The sequence below is a fragment of the Epinephelus moara genome, chromosome 19, assembly GCF_006386435.1.
Source record: "Epinephelus moara isolate mb chromosome 19, YSFRI_EMoa_1.0, whole genome shotgun sequence".
Taxonomy (NCBI): domain Eukaryota; kingdom Metazoa; phylum Chordata; class Actinopteri; order Perciformes; family Serranidae; genus Epinephelus; species Epinephelus moara.
Window position 1 is genome coordinate 17,418,761 of NC_065524.1, and position 24,016 is coordinate 17,442,776.

At 40.6% G+C, this 24,016-nt stretch overlaps 1 protein-coding gene across 1 annotated transcript in view; it reads right to left on the minus strand.

Moving 5' to 3' along the window:
- The window catches only part of LOC126406699 (neurexin-1a-like), a 285,366-nt gene that overhangs the window by 119,116 nt on the left and 142,234 nt on the right, over nt 1-24,016 (minus strand). Inside the window, 2 exon segments of the mRNA XM_050071161.1 lie at nt 18,969-19,088; nt 23,331-23,504. Coding sequence (XP_049927118.1) covers nt 18,969-19,088; nt 23,331-23,504 — 294 coding nt within the window.

The window sequence follows — 24,016 nt, forward strand, 5'->3', positions numbered from 1 at the left end:
AAGAGGGGAGAGAGGAGGAGAAGGAGGAGGAGGACGGAGGGAGGGAGGGGGAGCCTCAACAGCCAGCCAGGAAGCAGGAGGGAGAGTGGCTATGCAAATGGGCAGCATTCACATAGCGAATCACTGGAGCCTGAGTGCATTACAGAGGAAGAGCCTATTTAGGCAGAATAGCAGGAATTGAAGCTATGTCCCCCAGCCCTGATTCCTTTCACAACCTCCCCCTACTCTCCCTGTTTAGTCTTTTTCAATCCACTCTCCTGTGTGGACATTTATGAGCGGTAACAGGAAGAAAGAAGGCAAATGAGAATGCAGGAAAGCTGGATTTGTTTCAGTTTCTACTTTTATCATGTCATCTCTCCAGATTCCTCCTCTTATTCCACTCCATCACTCTCTTTTCTCCTTCTTCTGCCTGTTCTGTCTCTCTCTGTGAATTTGGGAAAGTTGTATGGTAATATTCCTGCAGATATAAAAAATTGAAGCCGAGCAGTCCAACTCAATCCTTGCCTCTCCATCGCCCAGGAAAACTGTTTTCTATAGGTTCTTAACTGGACTCTGCAGTCTGTCGCTAGCAAGATTTTACAAGAGTGATGATGCTGCAGCTCACATAGGCAACTCTCTCTCTCGCACACACACATACACACAAACATATTAACACACACACATACACACACACACACATACGTAAACAAAGCACGCACAGTGCTAGAGCTGGCAGTTGAGCACTGTCCACAGAGAGGGTGCTGAATCTGGGCAAGTCTGCCTCGCCTGCTAATAAAAGCCCATTTCTCACAAGAGAGGGAATGCTGATTGCAGACTCAGTGCGCAGCACGGGTTACGGGAATGTAGAGAACATGTGGACATAAAAGCCCTGCTGATAAACACAATCCGGTTCAGCTGGGAAGTGTGCTCAGTGTTCAGAGTTCAGGACTGGAGAGCACAAGGCTCAGCTGCAGTGTGCCTGCTTCTGTTTGCACACTGGCCATTCAACATCCTCCCCTTCGAAAATGCAGTGTTCTAAGCTGGAGGGGGAAAAAAACTGTAAGCACTGCTGAGCTGATCTTTAAGGTTTACAGGGAGTACACAAGCATTTCATGCCCAAAGAAAGCCAACTTAGCTAGCGTGACACAGAGGATAATGTGTCCTTCTCCATTTTCTTTTTCACTTGACGGTTCAGATGAAGACAATGAAAGACGCCTTCAGGAAAGGAAGAACCAATTAAATGAACATTAATGATGAACATTTCACTTGATCCATTTACTGAGTACAAATGCATTAGAATTGAGGGCTCCATTCTTAGCATGGTTGCTGTAATCTGAATTTGAATATGGGAGGAAAAAAGAGCAGAACAGACACTTTATTGTTATAAAATGAACATAACCGGTGAGATGAATATAATCTGCCATCTGGCACGAGGACAGATGAGGATACCTCTTATTTCTCCGTTGTATCTGGTATTGTGTTCCCATATAGTAGCAAAATGCAATTGAAGTACAAAACAGATGCTGCACACATTAGGCAACTGTGCTGCTCTCACCTTGTAGAATCTCAATAACTTGGCGCAGCCACCTGGTGCTAAAAAGTCAGCAGCATGGAACCACTGCTCTGTTCTCATTTGCAATGGTGAAAAGGAATGTTCCTGCTGAATGTGTTTACACTTTTATAATTATCAGCAGTGCAATCTGCATAATTACATCTAATAAGGCAATCTATCAGGGCTGCTTGCCAAGGACAACAACCTGACTTACTATGTCCTCAACAGCAAACTTTTACAGAAACACAAAATGAGATCTTAAATTACAAGACTCAATATTCAGGAAGATAGAAATGTAATGTGGCCACAACGCCATACTTTGATTGTTTTTTCTGTTTGCACACTGTATTAGTGGGAACATTGTGTTGGTATGCAGCAACTAAAGTTAATGACATCAGCAGTGAGGTGATACCTTTATCAGGTTTATCATTAGTTGCTTGTTCATGTGTGCCCCCAAGTGGCGGAACTGCAAAGTGCACAGATGGTTCACCACAAAGCCTGCAGCCTGAGTTCAAAATGTTTGTTTGACAGAAGCATTCAATAATCAAACTATTGCTAAACGACTCATCACTGAATCATATCACTCAAAATAAAATAAAGACAATCCCTTGTGATCTGATACATCGTTCTGATTCTGATCAATTCCTATAACATCAGCTGTACTAGAACACCAATAAGCCTTCAGCAGGTTGCCCTTTGCTCCAATAATTGTCCATAACAAATTGGCTAAGTGAAGTATGAGCAGCAACAAAAGCCATGCATACAGCTTTAGGGAAAACATTCACAACTAAATTCCTCCTGCCTGCACAAAAGCAAACACCTGGGACCACAACCTAAACTAATTTCAGCGCAGTTACAGATCTCATCTGATTTAACCAGAGGACTGCAGAGAGTTGGACACAAAATGAGAAAATCCTCTTCCACATCTAATCTTTCACCATTAAGAGAGGTTTTTTTTCTGATTCATGATTTTTTTCCCCCCTCAGTTCTGACTCGTGTTACTGTTAGTGAGATGTCTTCTTGACAGAGAGCCAAGAACAGCTCTTCTTTGTTTCCATTTAAGACCCAAAGGATCGTGCGAGTCTCTGATGCATGTGATGCTTTGAGCACATTCGCCCTCTTGGATCTACACTTCTCTGTTTTTTCTTTGTTTCTTTTGAAGGTAAAAACCGTAAAGTAAAGCCATGGAGAGTTATCTAAAAGGGAAAAGGGGGGAAAAAAATGGGAGGAATTTGCTGGAAAGTCTGGCTGGCTCTTTCCCCCCCGAACTAAGTGATCAGTGAGAGGAGGAGAAATTGGTCTTGGGTTTAATAGTCCCTTGGAGAGCAAAAGGGAATAAAAGGACATGAGTGGTCTCTGTTACTCACTTAAGACTGCAACCACAGTGCACTGCGCTGATGAGATGATTTTTGGAGGACTGGAGGAATAGTGGAGGGAGAGCAGCAGATGGGTGGTCTAAGAGTGCCTGACCTGACTGGAGCAAGGCCTTTAAATCAGTTAAGGGGCCATCAGATGACACTTTATCACACATGGAGAGACCCTTTGGAAAGAGACAGGCACTTAGAACCACTTTGAAAGCAATGTTTCCCCTGCTCAAGAGTCGCTGTGATGTTTATTGTAACAATAACAAGCAATACACCTAATGACATGTTATTTATTTATACACAATCAGTGGAATGCTGAAAGATCAAGGGTTACAGCAGCCTGCTGCTTTCTAATCAGGTGCAGTTTAGTGCATCAGATGCAAGTGTTGGCTCAGATCAAGCATGCAGGCCAAGCCATGCATAAACCTGGTGTACCTGTTGTGCACTGGAGTGACACATCTGCATCCCTGGGAATGAGAGTGTTTGGAAGCCTTTATCTCTGAGGTATACTGTACACTGGCAGAGACACTATATTGTAATGAGCATGGTGCACATAGTGTGGGAAAGGAAATGTAAACATTCTTAGATGAAATCTCTTCCATGATATGAAGCATCAGAGGGACCGAAAGAGCAACCAACTGTGATTGGACACAATTCAAGTTTCTACTTTGATGCACACGAGACAGAGTCGAGGGAACAAGCAGCTGTGTCAGCTACATTACATACAGTGTCATCCTTTCGTCACAAAGACGTAGGTATTCAGCTCTAATACTGCCTGTCATGCGTTGACATACAACGTTAAACCTGAGCTCTTTATACAACTGGGAGTGTTCTGGGAATATCAAACATGTCATTACTCATCCAAACATGCTTCGCAATCGCTACAGAGAGACAGAGGAGCACACAATGCGCTGATGCTAATGTGTGCAAGTGTACCGAAATAGAAACACAGTGCTGTCTTAGTCATCCCGAGATGTGACATGATAAGAACAGACAGATACAGGGAGTCAACACTCAATACAAACACACGAGCTGTACAGTATTTCAACACAGAGGGCGGCCAGGGTGTCAATACTGTTTGTGTTAGCGGGGGATGTTACACCAGGGTGCCTGTCCGTCAGATTACACTACTGTATCTGTTAGAGTGGGTGAAGTAAACTCTGACCTCCATAGGCCGAGAAGGCATCGACTTGCTGGTTTCCAATTCGTCTGCACCTCAGCATCTCTGGCTCGCTCCCATACTACAGGGCGCTGTAGCTTAAAGCTGCAGTAGGTAAGTTTTATAAAAACAATAACCTATTGTCATATTTGATGAGACTGTCACTAAAACCGGATATTTGTACATGACATAGATAATCTGTGAAAAATATCAGGTTCCTCTGGCCCCTCCTAGTGCTCCTAATGGCATTTTCAAGACTCCAACGAAAACAGCCAATCAGAGCCAGGAGGAGTCTCTAACGCAGTGTCACTATACACGCTGCACAGCCCTGTGCATGCTCTCACCCAGTCAAGCGCAATATCTTTAGTGCCTTACTTTAGGAGGTGCTTTGCAAACACAATGACTGAGAATTAAGCCACCAGAATTGGCTAACCACAGCAGCCTGCGCTGCCTCCGCCAGCTCTGGGTCTAACCTGTGCAATGACAACAGAAAGTATGCAGTGCATGCACCCCTGCACACACACAATTAAAATCTAATTCTGTGGGAACCACTGAAAAAACACTACTCAAGCTGATAAAACAGTCCACTAATAGGAAATAATTCACACTTTGTGTTGTAAAATGAAATCTGAAAATTTCACTGCATGGTGGTGTGATGGAACGACTTTATTTTCACTTAGAGCAAAACAAAGAAACAAAAAATCCACATCACTCCCCATTCATCATTACTCTAATTTTCTCTCAAATGACTTTACATGATAATCAATTTAGTGGAGCAACTAAATTAAGTTTAAAAAGCTCTTCAGAACATTCTTTTGATACTGTGAATGGTGAAAGTTATTTGGTTTTAGTATTTACATACAGCATCATTTTTATTTTGGTGTTTTGGTTTCAGGGAGTGGCACTATCTTGTGTTGCTGTACAACATAATGCAGAATTTGTTGTTCACAACATTTATCATCATAAAAGTAAAGTGACATGGCTACAGTCAAATAACGGTACTGCTTTTTTTTTTTCCCTTTTCTTGTTTAGCATAAACACAGAGATACAAACACACAGATACCAACATGCACACAGCATCCGTTTCCATTACCAGGGCTGGAGAAGGCCCAAACTACATATATGGAAGATAAACAGATAGATTTTTTTTTCATTGCACATTTAGCTGTTTGCCTGCTGGCGAGAGATGCTTTGGAATCTGGCTGATGTGACGAATATTTTTTTTTCCCTCTCCTAATGCATAAACGATGCCACCAATAGTGTAATTCATTTCCATAAATCCATTTAAATACACATTAAGATAAAGCGCTGAAGAAAATAACATTCAAAAATCCTTGTACCTAAGTGCAAATAAAGGTTGTGTGTGCGCGTACGGGTGTACGTACGTTCTTACGCATGTGTCAGTGAGTGGACGTGTGCGCGTGTGACGATGATGTGTCTGCGAATGCATAAACCAAATCCTAACTGTCAGTAAGAGAGATACAGGTCACAGGTCGGCAGCTTTTCGAAGGCTTTCTCTCTATCTCCTCTGACAGTTCCCAAGATGCAGTGGGCCACCAGGGCACTGTGTCTGTCTCTGCCTGTCTGTCTTTCCTGAAATCCGTCTAAAGTAGATCAGTTCCCTTCTCAGAGCGCTTCATCCTGAACAGGTCAAGGACGGACTGCGTCTCCCTACAGGAGTCCACAGCTTCTTTGTTAACGAACCACTGTGCTTTGCTCCAGCTAACTGGGACAACAAAGAGGTTTAGAGGAAATAAATGGTCTTTTCTGAATAAGAAAGTATTTATAAACAAACCGCTTCCACTCTTCTCAGAAGCGTCTAGCTACCATTTGAATGAAGTTCATTCCTTTTGGAATAAAACCACACAATAAAAGCATGAGGAAAATAATCTAGTTTCTTTGAAGAGACATACTACATACCCTCATTTTTTGTTCTGGTTTTGAAAATAGCTATTTCAATACCAAGGCATTCAGCAGCCAAGACCAGTAGTCAATGGGTATCTTACTACAGGGAGTGGCATAATGAGAAGCATCTCCTTCATACACAAAGTTTAATCAACGAACACTACTACTGCTCTTCTTTTCCAGTGTCCATCATTCAAGTACACTTTAAACCACATGTGATGTCATACATTTAAAGAATCCATCATTATGTATTTTCCCATCTCTTATTTAAATCATTCAAGTAACATGAAATTACTAAAGAAACCAGTCAAGTGAGTGACAATAACTTTCACAGACAATCAAGGGGGCTGTATGGTCTCTCGTGGCTTTCATCTTTATACTACACAACGCAGAAGTTGTACTTCACTCAAGCTTCACACTCAAAGCTGTTGTGTTAGAAATGTGCACCACTAAAGATTTCTAAGAAGAGTGGTGCTGCTGGGTTGAGACATAAGGTAAAGCTGCTCTGGGCAAACAATCTGCTCCAACGAAAGAATCAAAGCTGAGGTGGCTGACCACATTCAGACATGTGGAAAAGGAGCAAGGTAAAGAGGAGCAGCTGAACAATGTCTGCTGTATGGTAGAGAAGCACAGAGAGTGAGCTTTAGAAAAGGTACCTGTAGGGTGACTGTAGCGAATATAAAAAGGAGGGAAAGTTATTTTGAAGTTAAAATACTGTTTTGAGATGCTGATGACAGTAAACAACCTATACCAACACACACTAAAGGAGCTGGGCAGAGGTAACCTACCCTGGGTCAGCATCCTTCAAGTTCAACCAGGATTTCTCACTAGTTGGCTGGTCATGCCAAACAAGGGCATGATGAAACACTTTCTGTATCGGAAGTTGAGAATCATCTTTGGTGTGGCTTTTGACTACCCACATTTTCCTAATGTGTCGCCACTATCCTCCAAGACATCAAAAGCATGTGGACAGTGTGACCATACCGTAGATCATAGTCAGAAGCTATTGATTGAATCACAGTGTTTGTTTACAATAACTTCTGGGTAGAAACCCCCTGCATCGTGTACATAAAATGAAACAGTGGAGAGCAAATGCTGCCTCAGCTTCTAAGTTTTTAGTCACCTTATACCTTACCTTGCCATCAGACAGCTCCTTTCTAATCAGGAACTGAAGCAATGATTTAGTGTGTTAGGTAGAGCACATACAATATTCCAAATAAAGCATACTGATGTTTTTGGGTTTTTTTCTGTGGGTCTTTTTAGGTGGATAAAATATGTATTGCTGCAGCCCCCGTCCACAGCGTTACGTTGCTTAGTTTTCATGTAGTTTATCAAAGACACTTGCAAAGCAACATAGTCCATAAAATAAGCACAGCAGAAACTTTTAATAAGTTGGTTCAAGTTGTCTAATTTTATCTTTAAACATTACATTTATGGCTGAAATGACAGAAATATACAAGTTTACATATTTCCGCATTTGAAATCAGTTGTCTACCCAGAAGTAATTGTTGTTAGTTGCTCAGCGTCATGGTGATTTGGCCGATAGGTTCTTTGTTTACTGAAGTCCAGTAAACATCTATAATGCACATTTAAAATGCAATTAACCGTACGCTGACAAGCGTGTCATGTAATAAGACCAAACTAATTTAGCACAAATACTTAGCTGGAGCCAAGGAAGGTTGCAGGGATGATACACACTTGTATTTTCCATGGTGATAATACCAAAGGCATGCAACAAAATCCAGTGACAAGAGAAGCTGAAAGTCACTGGTGCTGACTGTTACTGGGTATGCAGAGCCATTCATTTCTAAGTAAAGACTTGGTATAGGAATGGCCAAAGGCCAAAAGCACAGCACGCAATATATATTTGTAAAAAGTGTGTCACATACAGAATGAGTGAGGCAGGGTGCCTCCAGCTGTCTGCATACATTACCTTTGAAACATTACTAGTACTGGATTCTTGATGGTATCAGTGAGGTGGCAGAGCCCAACACCAAATATCCCGTCTAAAATATTTCAAGCCTATTAAGCAGGTTCCCTCTTTAAATCACTCAGTCAGGACAGCTCTTTTGCCGTGACTGACTTTGGCTAAGACAGTCAGTGATCTGTGTGTGCTCCCCACCCAAGCTTTCTACAGATAAGAGAGGATTTGAGTAGTGCCACACATGAAATCTCTCCTTTATGTGAAAAAAAATAAAAAAATAAATTTAGAAGCTGACTTGGTTCAAGGACAATTCAGACAGATGAGTTCTATTGACCTCCACATGATGGAGAAAGAGAGGAGAGTTTGTATTGTCTAAGCCCTTTGTGCATATTGTTAATATTACTTGGAGCATGCAGCTATGCTCAGACATACTAAACAGTTGTTTGTTTGCTATGGAGACTGACTGGCAAGCCCCTCTTGAAGCAGAGGCACTTTCATTTGCTTTGTGACAGCATTTTACAAGTTTACACGTTTATCTCGATGCTCCTGTGGCTATACTGCAGGCACAGTATATGTCCAGTGGTGTATCGCATCAAGTGTTATTTATTTTATAATAGTAAGTGTTTAGGGGTAGGGTTGGGGTTTATCTATCAAGCGTGTCTGATTCCTTCTCCAGGTCTTAATACTTAATTTGGAACTTAGGGGGCTTTCATACCAACAGTAGGATGACAAGAAAACAATAGAATGGGATACTTTGATGTAAAATTGGATGTGTTGCTTCATACAATTTAAGGAAACGACAGCCCACTTGTCAAAAGCCAAGACACCATGCCGTGGTGTATGTCCTTGGGCTCCTTTGAGGCCAAACTGCACAGCTGTAAAGTTCTTCCATTTTTACCCCATTTCCTACAGACTAAAGAACACTGGGAGCTCTCTTCAGCTCCAACAATAAATCTATAGTACTCTGTACTCAACTAAGACCACAGTGAAGAAGGGACAACCATTTATCAGCAGCTGCCTGAGGTGGATCTTGGGCATCCACTGGCTAGATACCATCAGCAACAATGATCTCTGGCAGAAAACAAGCCAACAACCTGAGGAAGAGGAGATCAAATGAACAAGATGGGGAGGGATCAGCCACACCATCCTGAAACACACTGCCAGCACCACCAGGCAGGCCCTTAGATGAAGCTCAAAAGGCACAAAAAAGAGATTGGCCCAAGAACACCTGGTGAGTGGACCTCGAAACTGACATCAAGCAGAGTGGGATGATGTGGAAGCAGCTGGAAAGGAAAGCCCAGGACAGAAGCCTGTGGCAAACTGTAGTCAATGTCCTGTGCTCCACAAGAAAGGAGCAATAGGTGTGATTAAGTAAAGTTTACATACAGTCAGCTGGGGATTTTAAGCATGACCACACTACTGCTACTACTATATGATGAGGAAGCTCCCCTAACCTTTACCCAAACCACGATGTCTCCCAAACCTTAACAAAGTACTTACTTCAACCCAAACCAGTAGCTCAAGCAAATGATATCATCTTGCCGATAGCAGCAGCAGATCATAAAATACCCCGATGTGTTGCTGTAGAGGGCGTAGATAAACAATGCATTCTGTTTCATTTGAAGGATTCATCAACAATGGTAGATATTTTCTCTGGTGTGTGTACTTGTATGCATTGCATTGGCCATCATTATGAGCTGCTGGATGAAGTTACATTGTGCTGCTCAAAAAAGTACAGTCACAACTTTTGTGCTGCACTACAGTGAAGAAAAAAAAAAAAGAGATCCACCTGCAGCGGGACCCCTGTGGAGTCAACACAGTAGTCTCATTGAAATGGAAAAGAAGCCTGCTGCAGTACCATTGTTGGATATGTTCGTGCTAAACTTTAACATCAACAGCAGTGCTGAGGCATATGCACTTCTGATACATGGAGTATCACATTTTACCCATTTTGTTTTCTTTTACCTCTGTTTAGCAGCTGAAAGAGGGGTAGAACAAGTTTAGCCAGCTTGGACTGCACAATTAATTACGTTCAGTCAGACTCATCATGTGGCATGTTGTCAATATGTCAATGTCGCAGCAGGTGTTGGTGCAGCAGAGTCCTGTTTGACTAACTCTAGGTCTGTGGTCACAGTTGGAGCTCTCTGACACACCAACCTCTGGCTCCACAGGTCGCTGAGGACATAATAGGTTTGTCATTAAGCCAATAATGATAGAAAGCCAGTGGAGCTCTTAGGCTCACCTAGAACTAAAGAAACGATCTCTCCAAGCAGGTGGATCTCATAATTATATCTGTCACTGTGACGGTATTCTTTGGTCTCTTTGTCTGCTTCTGCACATGCTGTTACTGTAAAGTTAAATCTGACCTTCAGCCTGTCAAAGGTGGGTAACATACATTCATTGTTCTGTACTCAGATACTATGACTTATATAAATGTCTATAATTTGTTTCCAACTGCAGAACAATCCACTGCTTCTGTGTTCCGTTTATTGGGAAATCGGTCAGCATCTCAATTTGCAATTCACTGAACTGAAAATCAAATTTTCTCTTCAATTAAATGACTTCTGACTGTGGAATCATTCACAGAATGTCAACAGGACAGGAGCCTCAGAAAGTTTTTAAATAGTTGGGTACAAGCAAGCAATCTGTTTTGTTTTGTTTTTTTAGGGATGTTTGAGAGTCTCACCACAGTTCTCCAGGGTGTCATGTTCAATAGCCCGAGTTTAGGAGAAAGGGGAATATTCACGGAGTTAGTGTATTACCCAGCAGGGTAGTTTAGCAGATATTCTGTCTTCTAGTCAACACTTTAATTAGCATTGTGCTGTGGAGAAACAACAGCTTCTTATTTCCTGTCAACATGCCCCTCCAGGCTACCAATTAATAAAAACCACCTCAAAGATTAGGTTCTCACCACTGCACTGCAATGAGTTCTAGATGGGATTCTGATTACAGCAGAGATTACAATGAAGACAACTAAATGTGCGTAAGGCTAGTGCTCAACTCTGATCTGACCGCATACTGTTCATTGACACAAAAATAATGTTCAAAAACTCATGTAATAGAAAATAGCACAGGAAGCGCTTTCTCCAGCTGAGTTTGTCTTGTTGAGGGCACATCAGAGCTCTGTCTCACCATATGAACAGCAGCATGGCCTTATGAAGCAATCCGACATATGTCAGACACTGCTGCTCCTACATACTAATGCTACTGTGCCAGCATGAAGCGACATCACATAATAAGTAAGTGTCATGTCTCCTCACAGCTGGATTCTATGCTGTACCATCAGTCAAGTGAACTACCAAGTCATGTGCAGCCTATGTATATATGTATGTCAAACTGATGAAAATGCAGTATTCTATCAACCCAGCTAAACCATGTTAGTGATTCTACATCACTTCTTTGAGAGATAGCACTGTTTGGACAAAGTTACAGACATGTTACAGCATCCACAGTGGGAGGAAAGGAGACCTGGTTTCCATGCCAACAGCCTTTACCCACATATGGCCACTGCTTCCTGGCACAGAAACCCATTTAAATTCAGACGCTCAATCAGTACGAGGAAATTATTGAAAAATAATTAGGCCAGACAGTGACCACTTATATTGAGTTGAAAGTGGAGAATAAGTGAAAGTAAAAGAGGAACAACAAGAAGACATCACGATAAAGCCTCATTCGATAGCTCAGGACGGATAAAAATCTTGAGAAAGAGTCCTACTTGGTATCCAGCAACAACAGCAGCTATGGAATATATGTGAAAAAAGGTGCAGAGCCACATCCTACTATACTGTGCAGCTTCAGATGCTGACATATACTTTAGAGACATGAAAGTAGAATAAGACCTAGTATAAAATGTCTAATAAATGGCTGATTTTACACTGGTTTCTGCTTTTTGTAGTAGAGAAGATGGTGATAATACTAGGTTCATATCAATCTGTTAAATACAGTATGTACTTAAGTACGGCTGGTATCTAGATTTTTCAACAAATCCCATAAAAACACCAAAACCATTAATGACAAAATATTAAAAAAGGAATTCACAAATATATATAGTCAAATATAAATCAAATCCTTAAATGTCTCTACTTATAATATATGTAATGAAGACTCTGGGGGAATTTAACAAAAGGTATGAAGGGTATTTTTGGAGCAATGGAAGTTATCACTTAATTAACATGTATGATTTCCAGTGAATGATTTCCTGTGAAAAATATGTTGTCTTCACTTAGTGACTATTTTTAAAGATGACTGATAGAGAGCTTTGTCACATTGTGCAATGACGATCACCTCAATATCATCAAAGCCAATGAGCTTGTGGTAGACTAACAGAGGAACAGGATACAACTCAAAGTTGTAGCTATGACAGTAGACAATGCTTCAGATATGAGAGTTGCTACTGCAAAGAAGCTACAAATTTAAAACGTGGATGCTTCCCACACATCTTCCACACATCGCAGCACAGAAAATCTATACAATCACCACAGGTTCAAGCTGGGCACCAAAGATTAGTGTCACCAATTTAGTATCTGACCAAATGTCTCCCCCTCTGTCCCTAAGGTGTGGCGTTGAATAATGGCCAGAAAAGGGTTTCTGCAGAACATTATGATGTCATAGGGAAGTTAACCTTTGACATTTTTGGGGGTGGCTGTGGCTCAGGAGGTAGAGCGGGTTGTCCTTCAACTACAAGGTTAGCCTTTCAATCCCCGGCTCCTCCTATCTGCATGCTGAAGTGTTCTTGAGCAAGGCAATGAACTCCAAGTTACTCCCAATGTGCAGGCTGTCGCCTTTATGGCAATTCGGCCACCACTGATGTATGAATGTGTGAATGGGTGAGCGAGAGGCAAATTCTAAAAGTGTTTTCTTGGTAAGGTAGACAGGTGCTATATAAATGCAGTCCACTTACCATTTTGGATATAAATTATCATCACTTCATCATTTTATCTTATTAGACATTTGTGTGAATTCTTGTTATCATTATTGTATGACATTTGAATTACAGTGAGAAACATATTTTGTGAGGTCACTGGGACCTTTGACCTATGACCAACAAAGTCTAATCAGTTTATCCTTGAAGTGGACAAGTGGACGTTTATGCAAGATCTAAAGAAATTCCCTCCGGGCGTTCCTAAGATATCACATCCACGACAAAAGACAGACATGAAGTGCAAGTGACCAGTAACCAGTAAAACTTAATTAGTTCATCCTTGAACCCAAGTCAACGTTTGTGCCAAATTTGAAGAAATTTCCTCAAGGAGTTTCTGAGACACAAAGATCATGAGAATGAGACGGACGGACAGCCTGAAAACATAATGCCTCTGGCCATGGCTGTCATTGAATCAGAGGCATAAAAATATACTGTTTCAAGGATGATGTAGCGATTAAAAATAAATAAATAAATAAATAAAAAACCTCTCCATTGCTAAAGTGTTATGGTTATTTGATTGTACATTAGAAAAGCCTTCAGCTGCTTTGCAGCAAATCAATTAAACTTAACATTGGTGCTATGATTCGTGTAAGCGTCTGTGCACATTTGGGGGAATGGTTACTGAAGTGAACACACAGAAGCACTTAAGACTGCTTCTCTCATATCTAGGGGCACAATGGCTGTTCAATACTAGGCCAAGCTTTCAGCACACACTGAAGCCCAAATACTTTCAGACCCATAGATTTGTTTGGCTGAGCTGCATTAAAAGAGGGCCACATCCAGGGCAAGGAGAACATTACTTCCATGTGACAGCAGGCTGTTTACTCCAGTGCCTCATATCCCCTTGGCCTCACTACTGGACTGAGTGTCCCCTTATATTGATCGAAACCAAACTAAGTGGTCTAATCCTTGCATGCCACCACAGAAGACTGGGACAAAACTGTCTGCTGTTCTTCCTGCACGCTTGTGTGTGTGTGTGTGTGTGTGCGTGCTTATCTGCATGTTAAATCTGGAGAACCGTCACGACTGCACTGAAAACAAGTGCCCTATTTTAAATGAAAAGAAATTTCTAGGAAGATGCCTTAAGTTTTGCAAGAGGCTAAACTGGGGCAAATAATTGTTCATGTAAATTCTCAATGCTACTCTTGAATAATGTGAGTACAAAAATTTAGACACTGCAGAATCCTTGCAAAATTCGACATGATGAATTGCTGAAATACAATAATTGTCAGTGGAATCCACCTCTCTGTGAATTGGTTGTTCTTCATTTTTATCTTAAATTCTGAGCTTCTAGTCTTTTTAAAATATTTATTTGAATTTTGGCTTTTGTGGACTGACGCAACAAACGCGTCAGTGTTGGTTCCTCTGTGCAGTGGCTGCCTTTAGACTATATGAAGAATATCACATGACAGAAATAGGGTCTTTTACTTTATGTTTGTGCTTAAGAAAAATCAGACCCCTGTCTAATGCAAATGGCACAGTGGATGCTGAGCCTGGGGCCCAGACGGACTATTCTCAAGGTATAAAGGCACAAGAATGAGCATTGACTCAGACACATTAGAATCAAGTGAGAGGGACTCGTCTTTGCCCCTTGGGCAGAGACAATGGAGACGAGACCCACACAACCTCCATTGTTGATACAATATTGACATGGCACTAATAGCTCTGGCTATAAGACTGGGTGGAGGAGCAATCAGGCGAGACAAAAATTGCGTGAAGGCCAGGCATACCCCTCTCCATAGCCTCTCCTCGACCCACTTTAGCTCAACAGCAAACACCATTCTGTTTGTCTCTGTACATTACACTGAGATGCTTGACCACTGCAGGCGAACTCCCTCAGGAGGTCCAGACTGGAGTTTAAGTCCCACGAACACACACACATGCCAAGCCAGCTTCTGAATGAAAACTAGAACACTTTTTTTCTACCCCAATGGACATTACAGAGAAGACAAAATGCAATATGGCATTATCAACTCATACTCTAAGCTAAGAAGATACTGGTAATGTTCTGCTGCTGGCTGATTACCAGCATCGGCTTGTGCTTGCACAACACTACTGACGACTTCATCACACATAGATACATGCAGTCTGTGTCTCCTTTTTGGGTCACTAATGGAAATGTGTTCCACATGCCATTTTATTCCTACTGGCATCAAAAACAGCTTGCAGTGATGAGACCAAATGCAAGCTTAACATCAGTCTTAACTATCATAGTTCATCTCACGTGCATGACAAACTGAAAGAGATTCATCTTGGCCAGCACGGCACGCATTTTTTATTTTTTATCTCCCCTAGTTTCACTGACTGTAGGTATCCAGTGGAGATAATTGGTTCTAAAAATACAACTCTAAGACACCGTGTCCACAGTTCATTCAAAAAAAGTACTGGCACATCACTGGGAGTGTTTGGGAGAAGATGAAGAGAAGATCTGAAGATTGTTTTTATATCTATGTCATCATCCCGCCAATCATTCTGAACTGAAAGGTGCAGCACTGTTCTGAGAAGTTGAAATACTTTTATCATAGCAAATTCACAGCGCAGCCAAGAAATGGTGGATTGCTCTGAAAAATGAAACCCAGTGCAGAGTGTATGTGGAAACATGCAGCACACACACGCCACACCTACTGTAGACTTTTGAGGACAGATAGAATTACTTGCAAAAAGCAAAGTATGAACTGAAAATGGAAAAAAACTGAAGAGCAAAGAATGCCTTTTACTAAATACATGCCATTTTCTATTTTACTAAAGATACTCTTCTGATAGGGGAACTTGTCACTTCATGATCTCACTGATGTCTTCCTCTTTCTTCTACTGTGTGTTCATGTGCATCCCCCACAGGACCAAACAGTTATAAAGCCATGCATGTTAGGCCATAGCTTGCAATGCAGTAATTTAAAACAACGCTTCTCTTTAATTCACTTGTTTAAAAATGATGCCAAATCTCTGATGCCCCATTTCTCTCTGTGACAAACCTCGGAGGAAAAGAGTACTTTCAGATTGCCAAAAGTACTTATTAACACCGTTTTAGTCAAAACCTATCATCTCAGCTTAGCTGAACATTTTACAAAATATGATGTATTTTTCAAGGAAAGGCCCGAGAGTGGCTTTTGATTGTTTTCATTCTTAAAACAGATCAGTGCTTCCTTTAGGCTTGGACGGTTTCAAGGTGTTACGGTATAGCAGGGTATTTAGAAATCCTGAAGGTTTGATTTTCAGTACCTTCAAAAATACAGATGCTCCTCTTTCTAATAAACTGATATGGAGATGCTGTATTGAGGTGATGTAATGTAGTGCACCGTGCACACCACCAGAGGTCAGGCTCTACTGGTGGGACTGAGCTCAGAAAGATGGAGACTGCGAGTGGCGGGGATAATGTTATGCGACTAGTTAAAAAAAAGAAAAAAGAAAAAACACCTGCCCCTATTTGGGAGTATTGCTACAAAATCAGTTTATTTGCCACATCATTTTATTCAACAAGATCAGACTGTTTAGCCCAATGATGTTACCGTATCTGCTGCAGCAACACGTGTCATCAGGTCTTCCAGCAAGAAGGATGCTTCTTTTCTGTCTACTTATTATTCCATGGGTCATAATCATTTATGCCCAGCAAGACTTGTCCAAGTAGGCTAACTGCATATTAGAATGGAGCACTGTAGGCTAGACAGTGACATGTGCTACAATTACTTTTTTTTTGTTTTTGGTTTGTTTCTTTTATACAAACACCATCATATATTATATACTGCGGTAAAATGTGAGGAAGATAAGACAAAATGGATACTGCCCAAGCCTTGTTTCCTCCTACAATAACTGTTAATTACATTAATTTGATTGCAAGTCACTGTCGCATGCTGTTTTTTCTTTTGTTGTTGAGATTGAGTGCACTGCAGTAAACTGAGGTTGACAGTAAATTTACAGCACAACTGGGCACGGGTATCAACACATTATTCCGTTTAAAATGATTTAAATTTTGAATTTACATGAGCTGAACGATGAGATGGTATTGTACTATCAGGCATAATATTAGTTCCCTTATGATTTGTGACTGACGGCTGTACAATGCATCCCGGCTGTGAATGTTATGGGGCCAGGGGCTGAGAAATGGAGTTTTTCTCCTTGTCAGAAGGCAGACTACCCTCTAGAGAAATATGTGGAAATGCAGTGAGCTCCCCATGTAAGTTGCTTTCTCGGAGACCCATTGCTCTGTTGTAAATTGCCTGCATTTCAGCTTATGCAAATATAGCTGGTAAAAAGTGATATTTTCCTCAGAGACGCTTCTCTCGTTTCTTTGCCGCTCCCCCTTCTCCTCTATCCCCATGACAATCCATCAACATAGATAAAACCCCACCATCTCCAGCTTCATTTTTCCCACTCATAGAATTTCCTTGGCAGAGTGAGGATGCCTTGCATCACTATTCTGAGGACTAGTTCATCCGTAGTGAAAGAGATTTCTTGGAAAGTATGTTTTTTTTTATGGTAACATATTGCATCCCTTGGGCCTGCACATTGATCCGTCCTATTGTCTTGTCAGGTCAGTAGTAATAATGAGACCAGCTACAGTAACCAGAGTCGGCAGGTAGAGCACTTTTGCTCAGATATAATATATGCGTACATGTCCTATGAGCCACTCTACTCCCAGCGCTGAAAATGAGCTGTATGGGCCTGCTCAGGATGAATATGTATGACAGGAAGAACGATATATAAAAAAAAGAAAGTTCCAAACTGCATTTCTTCTCCCTTTAATGCACAAGGCAGGTTCACGAGGAGTTCGCCATCAAAAATATCCCTCAACACCTCCAGCACAGCCCTACTCCTCTGTTGATCCAAACATGGTCTGAGGAATGAAAGGGAGAGTAAAACGAGCAGAGCAGGGCTGGGATCAGGACGAGCTACACTCAAGCTCACATCTCATGGACAGAAGAATCCTTTTAGTGTTATCATGGGCAGCAGATATGTCCGGCGCGTAAGGCTGCACGGGAATCTATTAACACTTTCTGCTGATAACAAAAGATGGGGTCTTATCAAGCTGGTAGAAGTGACACAGAATGCATTAACATTTATGGTGCTCTCTCCTCTGCTTTTGTGTCATCTCCAGAGTGCCCGCTCTGTTCTTTCCTCCTTAATGCAGTTCAGCACTTTGCCCATTCACCCCTTACTGTGTGAACTGCTGCAGAAGAAAATAATGACCAAACAAAATCCCCTGTGCATGTTTTGCATAAGGAAGTAGCCCATTTTCTAAAGGAGGAGCAGACATTACCCTAGTTCTCTCAAAAACTAAACATTAATGAGCTCAGAGTCCTTTAAACAAAACGCCTACTTAACTGTCTTTAAGGGAGATTAATACCACAGAACTTTTAAATTGCATCATGTGGCTCAAAGTAAGCTTAAATCTTCTGCTTAAACTATAATAAATAATGAGCACATTTGTGGTTACTGTCATTTATTTTGTTTACTTGATTGACTTGTTGTTGATGTTTTATTTAGCAGAACACAATGTTTGTTGCTCCCTCTAGTGGTACATCTCTCAAACTTTAATGAGCTTTCACTGAACTGTCAGCCAGATGTCACAAATGTGGAAGTTTCTGCCCTACAGATTCCCAGCAGCTCTCGACACCCTCAGTGAAGACAATATACATTCAAAGCAGAGCTATTGAAAAACAAGTTGTGTCAAGACTCATTCTAATTGACCAAGTTACAGCACGCGGCACAGTTTGGGCCTCTACTTAGTTCAATTGGAAAGTTTACAAAGCAAATGTGTCATATTTCTGGCAAACGTCGTGCTTCGTGAGGACACAAATATAGAGCACAGACAGGAAACAATAATGAGCTGGAACACAAGCGCTGTGTGAAAGCATAGGATAAAAATGGCCCTGCTGTTGATGATAACACCCACCTTTGAATGTCTGACACCAAGATTTTCCTGGACGAGTTTAATTAGAAGATGGAATGAATTATGCATCTTAAGATCTGAGATGTGTATGAGGTATGTTATTTTGTGATATTTGATTTGATTTTAATTAAATGAAAATACCCATTATTTCATATTATGGATGGGCCTGCACAGAGTATACCAACAGACATGTTTACCCTGTAATTGTCAAATGAATAAAAAATAAACAAAACCTGTTTAGGCTTTGAGAGTAAAGAACCAAGAAGAGGAATCCTACCATCATTACACAGCGGTCCCCCAAATGTCGTCATGCTGCAGTCACAGCTGAAGCCCTCCCACTGCTGAAGACACACACCCTGGTTGGCACACGAGTCCTCTTGGCACGTCGTGCTGGGGCCTGAATATGGAGACAAATGGTAACTTGATGAGCTGAATTTTATAATAACCAGCAGCACAGTCTGCAGATTGAGTCTGCAGTTGAATTAAATGTCACGCAGAACATACAGACAATAGGCTTCTGCAAATGGAAGCACACAGAACAAACAACATATGCTACCAACACTAACAACTGTATATTTAGACATATTTTGTGTTCTTTCCATAAAAAAATGCTTCAAATTTGTAGACAAATGCCTGCCCAAACCCCTCAATATATTCAGTTAGAAGACACAATAAAGACCTCACACACATACAAAAACATTTTAACATTTAAGGTATTTAAATGTCTTCAGCCCTTGGATTAAACTGTCATTAGCGATTACCATATTTTATTTTACATTATATACTTAGAGTAGCAGAGTACAGAATATTTATGAGACGGTTCATCTGTCTTTTGTAGAGTAGCGTGTATTTAAGCTGTGTCTAGATCTTATAAAGCTGTGTCTACAGTCTACAGTGCACACTGTTATCCAGTTCACCTTTCCTTCTTCCAACTGTCAGGCGTCCCTGACCACCTGTGCAGATGGTTAGTGTAATCAGAGAATGCATCTTATTACCAGCTGTGAACGGGGTCAGAGGACAATGATACTCAGTTCATAAGCAGTAGAGTTATCCATGTGCTTTTAAACAGCGATGTAATCGTGCTTTTTACAGTCAAAGTGTTTAATCATCCTGCTTGTGCATCTATTATTTCCATCATTTCATCGGCGCATCAGTCAGTCAGTCGTTTTGTCAGTCTGAGCCAGAGTGCAGTGAGTGCACAGCTGCACAGACTCTATCATCTGTTTGTGTGACAGTGATGCTGAGTTAGTTCAGTTATGGAGAAATGTTAGTGGAATGGAGCGGGTTAGTATGGATGAACATTGCTCTTATGCTATATCTAAGTTTGTGAAATATTTTAATTATGGAATTACTTTGGTTTTATACTATTTACTCTACGATTGTGGCCACTTTTATTTGTCAGTTATTTTTCATCTGGATATTTGAACTACATCTATGACACATAAAGATATAATCTGAATAGTGACACATACTGTACTACTGCTTGCGTGCAGCACTCCACTTTATAGCCATAATTAACCCACTGGAACACATCTATCTTTCTATTCCAATGTGTTTTTATTTACTCTTGTGAAGTTGACAAGTGACAGACTGCGCATTACAATGTCATCCTTATATTTTCTCTTCTCTAAAAAAGCAGCATACACATGGACTCAGACAGACGGCAGACGGACAAAACCTTCTGGACGGCACGGGAAAAACAAAGAGTCAGTCAGAAGGACTGGCAGGACGGCCAAACAAAACACACATGACAATATTTATTCATGGTGGTGTTGTATTGTGTACAAAGAATGGAATAAAATATATTAAGTACAGTTATCTAGTGTTGTTTATTTATGCACTTGTTCTAGTCGTGCATGTAGCTAGAAAATGCAGCTTCAAGTTCTCCTTGTGTGAAAGAGCTACATAACATCCATCGTTAAGAAAGAGGCAAAAAGTTAAAATATTTTCACTTTGGCAGTGTAGTCTACAGCTACCACTGCCAGTGTTCTCTACTGGCTTCACCTAATTTCACCATCCTGCTCTCATCGACTAAATGATGTCCGGTTCGCCATCCACCATCTGCCTGAATCCATGTGGAAGCAGCATTAAGTGTAGCCAGTGTAGTTGCTGCTCAGCCTTGGAGTAACTATGGTAACTGCTTAATAGTTTAAGCATTTGCTTTAGCCCACTCAAGGCTGAAAAATGCAAAAAGTAAAATGCTTCACACAGTCTCCCTTTTGACACAAGAAAAAACAACAACACTTTAATTCACAATGAGAAATGACTCTGAAATACATTTGAATATAAGTCGATTTAGATTTCATCTAACTACGTGATCGACTGGTGATTCCACTGCTGACAAAATCTTTCATTTAATAATGTGCCTACTGTGTCACAAATGTAATGGAGTCTGATGTGACTTGGCTTGGCTTGTTAGTCAATTAAGTAAACAACGAGACAACAGATGTGTTATGGCATACTTATTAATATCAGACTTAAGAATTTCAGTTAATCAAGACAAAGAATCACACTGTTTTTTGAGAGGAGACGCTGCTTGTTTGTCTAATGTCATCTGATTTATATGTAAGGCATGAAGTGGAAAATAATTTAATTACTTAAGGTTTATTACAAACTCAATACTATAATGTGGTTATATTGCTATTTATTTATCAAATTGTGTCTGAATTGACTTTAATTACTGGGCACTGGTGCCATTTGTTTTGCAGCACACTTTCAGCTGTTTAATTTTAAAGGGCTGAACTCTGCAGCTTGATTTAATTTTTACTTACAGAGTGGTAATAGAGTGCCAGAGACTATAACAGGAATATGGCGTTGGTAAACACGGGACTTATGACATCAATTAATTAACAATTAATTTAATGTAAAACATGAAACTATTGGAGGTTGAGTAAAAACCTTAATTTTTTAAAATAGGAAATCCATGCAGGAGAAAGCACTGTTATTAACACTAATATAAGACATGCAAAAGTAGCTCTAAAAAAACCCTTGAAAATAAAGAAATAAAAAAACATGACCGTGGCATAAAACCAAAGTTATGTCCGACAAAAAAAAAAAAAAAAAAAAAAAAAAAAAGGATACAACATGTGAGTGCAAATCAAAATGTGAGCCCCATAGACTTTGATACAAGATGGTAATGATACTTGTATTCCTATGGGACTGAAGCCCATTCCATATGGCAGGTGGGTGAATTCAAATTAGGCAGTCATCTTGTTCAGGGAGTAGAAAGTGTGGAGGTAGAGACTGTGGAGAAGTGGGGAGGGCAGAGGAATTGATGCAAAGGGGGGAGGGGATATCAGACTCTGTATCAAACAGACAAAGCTATCTACCTTGCAAGTCAGCTTTCATCAATGCAACTTTTGTCAGCAAAATAATAGGAAAGGAAAGGCAAAGTATACCAGCTGTTAGTAAAGCATCAAGACGTCAGAGATGGAGTAACAGAAACACAGACTGTTAAAGCAGGAGAGACAGAGCGAGTAATGAGGCCGATGTCTGTCCTCAGAAAGAGCCAGAGAGGAAAAATTGTATTGTGTAATGGAGGCTGGATTAAGCCGAGCTGTGATAGCAACTACTCTCAAAATGGCATCAGCAGTATGAAGAAAAAACATGCAACTGTTAGGTCATTACTATGGGAAGTAGATATGATCTGTCCATTGTGTTCAGTAAAAGAAAACTACATTTTTATCTAATGTATCTTCCCTGCTGTAGTCAAATACTATCTACAAAATGTATGCTGCCTTCTGACTCCTTTCGTACAATTCAATAAATGTGTTATCATATAAGCCATTTTCCACTGAGAGCTACCACTGATATTGTGTGGCACAAAACGAAAACCGCAAGTTTGACAGACCCACACAGGGCGCTGAATTCGATTACATTTGTAATGTCGGGAACATGAAAAGATCAGAAGTTGCGTACTCAATAGAAAAAGAGTGGATGAATTGTGAAATTAAACTAAGTGAGTGAAGTTGAAAAATAAATCAAATATTGTCTCTGGATGTGGTGCACACATTAGACTGGGCAAATGATATTCATGCATGCAACAAAGGCTTCATACATAATTCAAAAGGATTGCTTCTGGCAAACTCTCAGATCCAGCAAGCATGCATAGAGCAAAACAGAATGGGGATAAAATGGGAAATAACACTGGCAGTACAAATATGGCAGAGAGAATAATCAGATTATGGCTAAGTGAAACAGAAATGATTGCCTGTGGAGGAGTGTCAGAGCTTGATGCATTCTAACAGAATACTAACACACTTTATGGATGTTAAATTATGTGCCACAGGTTGGCAGTGTGGGTGTGCTTCAGAGTGTGTGTGTGTGTGTGTGTGTGTGTGTGAGTCCTTGTTGGACAAGTATGAGGATGGGAGAACTCAGCAGCAATCGGGCACTGCATAGTGTCGCAATGACCCTTTGGGAAAGTTCTGTGATACTGAGGGAAACCAAAGTAATTAGGAGAGTTTATCAGTGAATTTGCATTTAAATGGAACATCTCTCTTGTTAGGCATCTATCAATATTCAAACCATTACACCTGAGCTTCAGGTAGAACGTGTTCTAAACTCCACAGACAAAGAAAAGTCTGAAAGCAACATATTGCCAACAGGATTTCCCCCAGCAGTCTGAGAGATAACTCACCTTCACATCCTCTCTCTATCTGCCCCACACAGTCCAGGGCATCTGACATCAAGTCTGGGAGCCGCCCGTTCAGATCCACTGATGCCAGACAACCTTGAAAGCCCTCCTTGGCATGCACCAGTTTGGGCAGCTCCTTGTACATTTCTTTAGCCACGCCACCAATGTAAAGGTTACCTGTGCAGAAATATAACAATACTGACCCCTAGTGGAAAGAAAGCATGGTACCAAGCTTACCATATCAAGTAATGAGCATTTTTAAAGATTAAAAGCACATCATTGTAAGTGGGATCATAGTGACTTTTCCTCACTGAATATCAGACTCTTTGTGTTATCTCTAATTAATGATGAGAGTCGTCTAATAAAGTATTTTATCAAGGTGAGCGTGCAGTAGGTTAATTATCAATTTCTTATTGCATCAAATTACATTTTTTATATAATACAATTTCAATATTGTTTTATTTTTACATTCAATCCAGTAATTTGTCATCCACTTTGTAGTGTCTCATTAGCAATTTTTGATAACAGAAATTACAACATTCTGCAATGTAGCACATTACTTGTGCCAATTATCTTTCCAGTGGGAAAAGAGTTTTATCTTATTACCCAATGACTCCTTAAAGGCCCTAAATGGTAAAAAGTCAGATTCCCCTGTCTTTAAATTATAAAGCAGGTATATGTGTTATATA